Source organism: Episyrphus balteatus, chromosome 2, assembly GCF_945859705.1.
Source record: "Episyrphus balteatus chromosome 2, idEpiBalt1.1, whole genome shotgun sequence".
NCBI lineage: Eukaryota > Metazoa > Arthropoda > Insecta > Diptera > Syrphidae > Episyrphus > Episyrphus balteatus.
In genome coordinates this window covers 91,202,502-91,205,576 of record NC_079135.1, presented here as the reverse complement: position 1 = coordinate 91,205,576, position 3,075 = coordinate 91,202,502, and the positions used below count along the sequence as shown (strand labels likewise).

Here is a 3,075-nt window from a genome sequence, read left to right as displayed (position 1 = left end):
CTTTATCTTTAAGGTTTGAAATCATCCCATTATAGAAAATGAGAAAACTAAGTCGCAAGCACTTGCTTTTACAATTCAAGTTGCCTAGATACTTAAAGGAAATGCGAATGCACGACGACGAGGGCGCACGCATTTGCTCTAATAGTAAAAGTAGCTTAGAATTGTAGAGTTTTTTAAGAAAAAGAATATCATGAATTTAATTTTATCATTAATTAAAAAAAAAAAAACTGCAAAAATGTTTTAAAAATTACGAAAACACCTTTTAAAATGGTTTTAACCTCTAAATAAAATAATTTAACCTCTATGACCAAAAAATTCTCAAAGCTTAATTTTTTTTTCAAAAAAACTTGTTTAATAACGTAGGCAATCTTTTGATATCTTATGAATTTTAAACAATCTTTTTGAAAAAAAAAAATGAATTTAAATAAAAAACTACAATAAGACATCTGCAATTTTTAACCCATATGGGTTGAGGTATTTTTATCTTCTGAAAACGATTATAAAAAAAAAACATCTAAATCGGAGCTGTTCGGCCAGTTTCCAGTCTAAGACAAAGTTTCAATGAAGTTCATTAAGTAAGCAGTTTTAAGGAAATTGATTTTTGAAAAAATAAAAAAAAATATAGGTACATATGTATTTATTTTTTAATCCAAATAATTATTAATATTTTTGAGAATTTTTCTACGATTACCAAAACGCTTTTGTACCAAAAATTTTCCTTAAAATTAATTAAGTAGCTTTTTTACCAACAATTTTCGCTAAAATTGGTTACGTCGTTAAAGAGAGAGTCAAAAATCAAGACAACGGTTCTATTAATTATTACTTTTCGTAAAAAAAAGTTGAGATAACAATAAAAAATACCAATTTTGGAAAAGTTTAATTTTTTCAAGAACAGCTCCTAAAATTTCTATTAAAAAATTAAGTATCAGTTCTTAGGCAGGGTGTCTATTTTTAAAGAAAAAAAAACGTTTTTTTAATTTTGACTATCTCCCAAATAAGAGATTTTTTTTATGCAAAAGCAATTATATTGCCTGAATACAAATTTTTGGATATCGTCGGCCTCATAAGGAAACCTCGTAAAAAGGTGGAGTTACGAGGTTTCCTTATGAGACCGACGATATGTATTTAAAAAAAAAAAGGTTGGATTTTTTTTTTTTTTTTTAAATCAAATTTTCGAAAACGGGTTGGTTTTGTTAAAAATTTTCAGTAACAGTATATGTATAAATTTTAGTACCAGTTTCAGTTTTAACAACTGCATTCCATTGAAGTCCTTGAAGTGCTTTGAACCAGAGTTAGAAGTAATAGTATTATAATAGATTCGTCCCACTAACAAAAAATATCACCGAAAAATTAATCCAAAAAATTTTCTTCTCAGAAATCTTGTCAAAAATATATGAAGCGCCTCGTAGAGCCCGAAGGAAATACACCAATTGATAATCATGCCACGTAGTAAAGTATACGACTTGGTAAGCAAACCATCAAATGCAAACCCCTAGGTGGTATATACCTAACCTAATGACAGTCTTTTGACACAGCAAAAGCTCGATGAAATGTCAATACTTAGGCATCAAAATAAATATGTTAATAGAAATTTGTGTCGAGAGAGAAGGTAAGTTCATTTATCTTTTTGTTTAAATTTTTTTAAGAAAACATTGAAGACAATAAATAGTAGCTAAACCAAGAAAATTTAATAGGCAGCTAAAAATGCATTTGTATTTAATAACTTACCTCTTCTTTCTTCAAAAGAAAGCAAACAAAAAGCAAAGTCTGGGTTTGCCTAATTTTGTTATTTACCTTTCGCTATAAAAATTCATTTAAATGACTGTTAAATGCAATAGAGAGCGGATAGCAAATTTAGCATGAAGAATATTCCAAAGCTTTCTCCCAGACATTATGAGTTGTTTCCATTCCTCAAAATCATTCATAACGTCGGTCCTTATTTTCTGTTCAATTTTGTTCGTTTAATGCACAGTTCTTTGTTTAATGCCTTTCATATATTCAATATTCAAAGTAAACAGCTATTGTGGTAGGTAATTCTTTTTTTAATCTTACGATAAGCTTATCAAACCCTAAAATGTTCACTTCTCTTTTTTTCAATTTCAGTATCAACCGAATTTTTACAATGAGCAGACGACAACTTCTATTAATATCCTCCTCCAGGGTTCATGGATTTAAATATCTGGAACATTCCAAAGATCAAATTAATAATTTACTCAAAAAGTATGTATTTACACAAATTTGAAAATCAACAAATATTTTTATAAATTTAATTTATTCTCACTCCATAGGAAAGAAGTAGATACTGTATTATTTGTACCATATGCATTGAAAGATCACGATAAATATACAGAAACCGTTGGTAATGCTCTCAGTGCCTGGGGTTACAAAGTCGAAGGCCTGCATACTAAATCAAATCAAATCGATGCTGTCAAAAATGCCCAAGCTATCTTTGTTGGTGGTGGGAATACATTTGTTCTTTTAAAAACGTTGTATGAAAAGAACCTAGTTGAAACTATCCGAGAAAGGGTACTTCAAAATGGTATTCCATACATTGGAAGCAGTGCTGGAACAAATGTTGCTACCCGATCAATTCATACAACAAATGATATGCCAGTTGATTATCCACCCACTTTTGATGCACTTCAATTGGTGCCTTTCAATATAAATCCACATTATTTGGAAACTGATTTAGAAACAAAACATAAAGGTGAAACACGTGATGAAAGGATTAATGAATATATAGATTATCATAGTCTGCCTGTTTTGGGATTGCGTGAAGGAACAAGTTTGTTAGTCGATGGGGACAAAGCTACTCTGATGGGGGATCGGAATGCAAAGTTGTTTAAAGCGTAAGTTATTTCAATATTATTAATTTATTATCAAAGTGATTTAAATGATAATTTTTATTTTTAGAGATAAGGAACAAGTTGAATACCCGCCACAATCTGACCTCAGCTTTTTACTTTAAAATTAGTTGAATTTTTTTGTATGTAATTTTAATAATCAAACTTTATGAAATTAATAAAGTGATATAAATAATAAAGAATGATTCTATTGAGTCAAATAAAATGATAT

At 29.0% G+C, this 3,075-nt stretch overlaps 1 protein-coding gene across 2 annotated transcripts; it reads left to right on the top strand.

The window, feature by feature from the left end:
* The first annotated feature begins 1,497 nt into the window (after positions 1-1,497).
* LOC129909305 (probable alpha-aspartyl dipeptidase) lies at positions 1,498-3,075 on the top strand. 2 transcript variants are annotated; one of them, XM_055986390.1, is made up of 4 exons: positions 1,498-1,609; positions 2,104-2,220; positions 2,289-2,849; positions 2,914-3,075. In XM_055986390.1, the coding sequence occupies exons 1-4, from the start codon at positions 1,551-1,553 to the stop codon at positions 2,966-2,968; spliced, it is 792 nt and encodes a 263-aa protein (XP_055842365.1). In that variant the 5' UTR covers positions 1,498-1,550; the 3' UTR covers positions 2,969-3,075. The 2 variants fall into 2 exon arrangements, with proteins under 2 accessions (XP_055842365.1, XP_055842364.1); XM_055986389.1 differs by lacking the exon at positions 1,498-1,609 and adding an exon at positions 1,741-2,026.

Bases quoted from the DNA above. Each gene is read 5' to 3' on its own strand.
- LOC129909305 (XM_055986389.1), top strand. From the start codon at position 1,860: ATGAAGAATATTCCAAAGCTTTCTCCCAGACATTATGAGTTGTTTCCA. The intron at 2,027-2,103 runs GTAGGTAATTCT...TTTCAATTTCAG, and splicing joins CAAAGTAAACAGCTATTGTG to TATCAACCGAATTTTTACAA. The intron at 2,221-2,288 runs GTATGTATTTAC...CTCACTCCATAG, and splicing joins ATTAATAATTTACTCAAAAA to GAAAGAAGTAGATACTGTAT.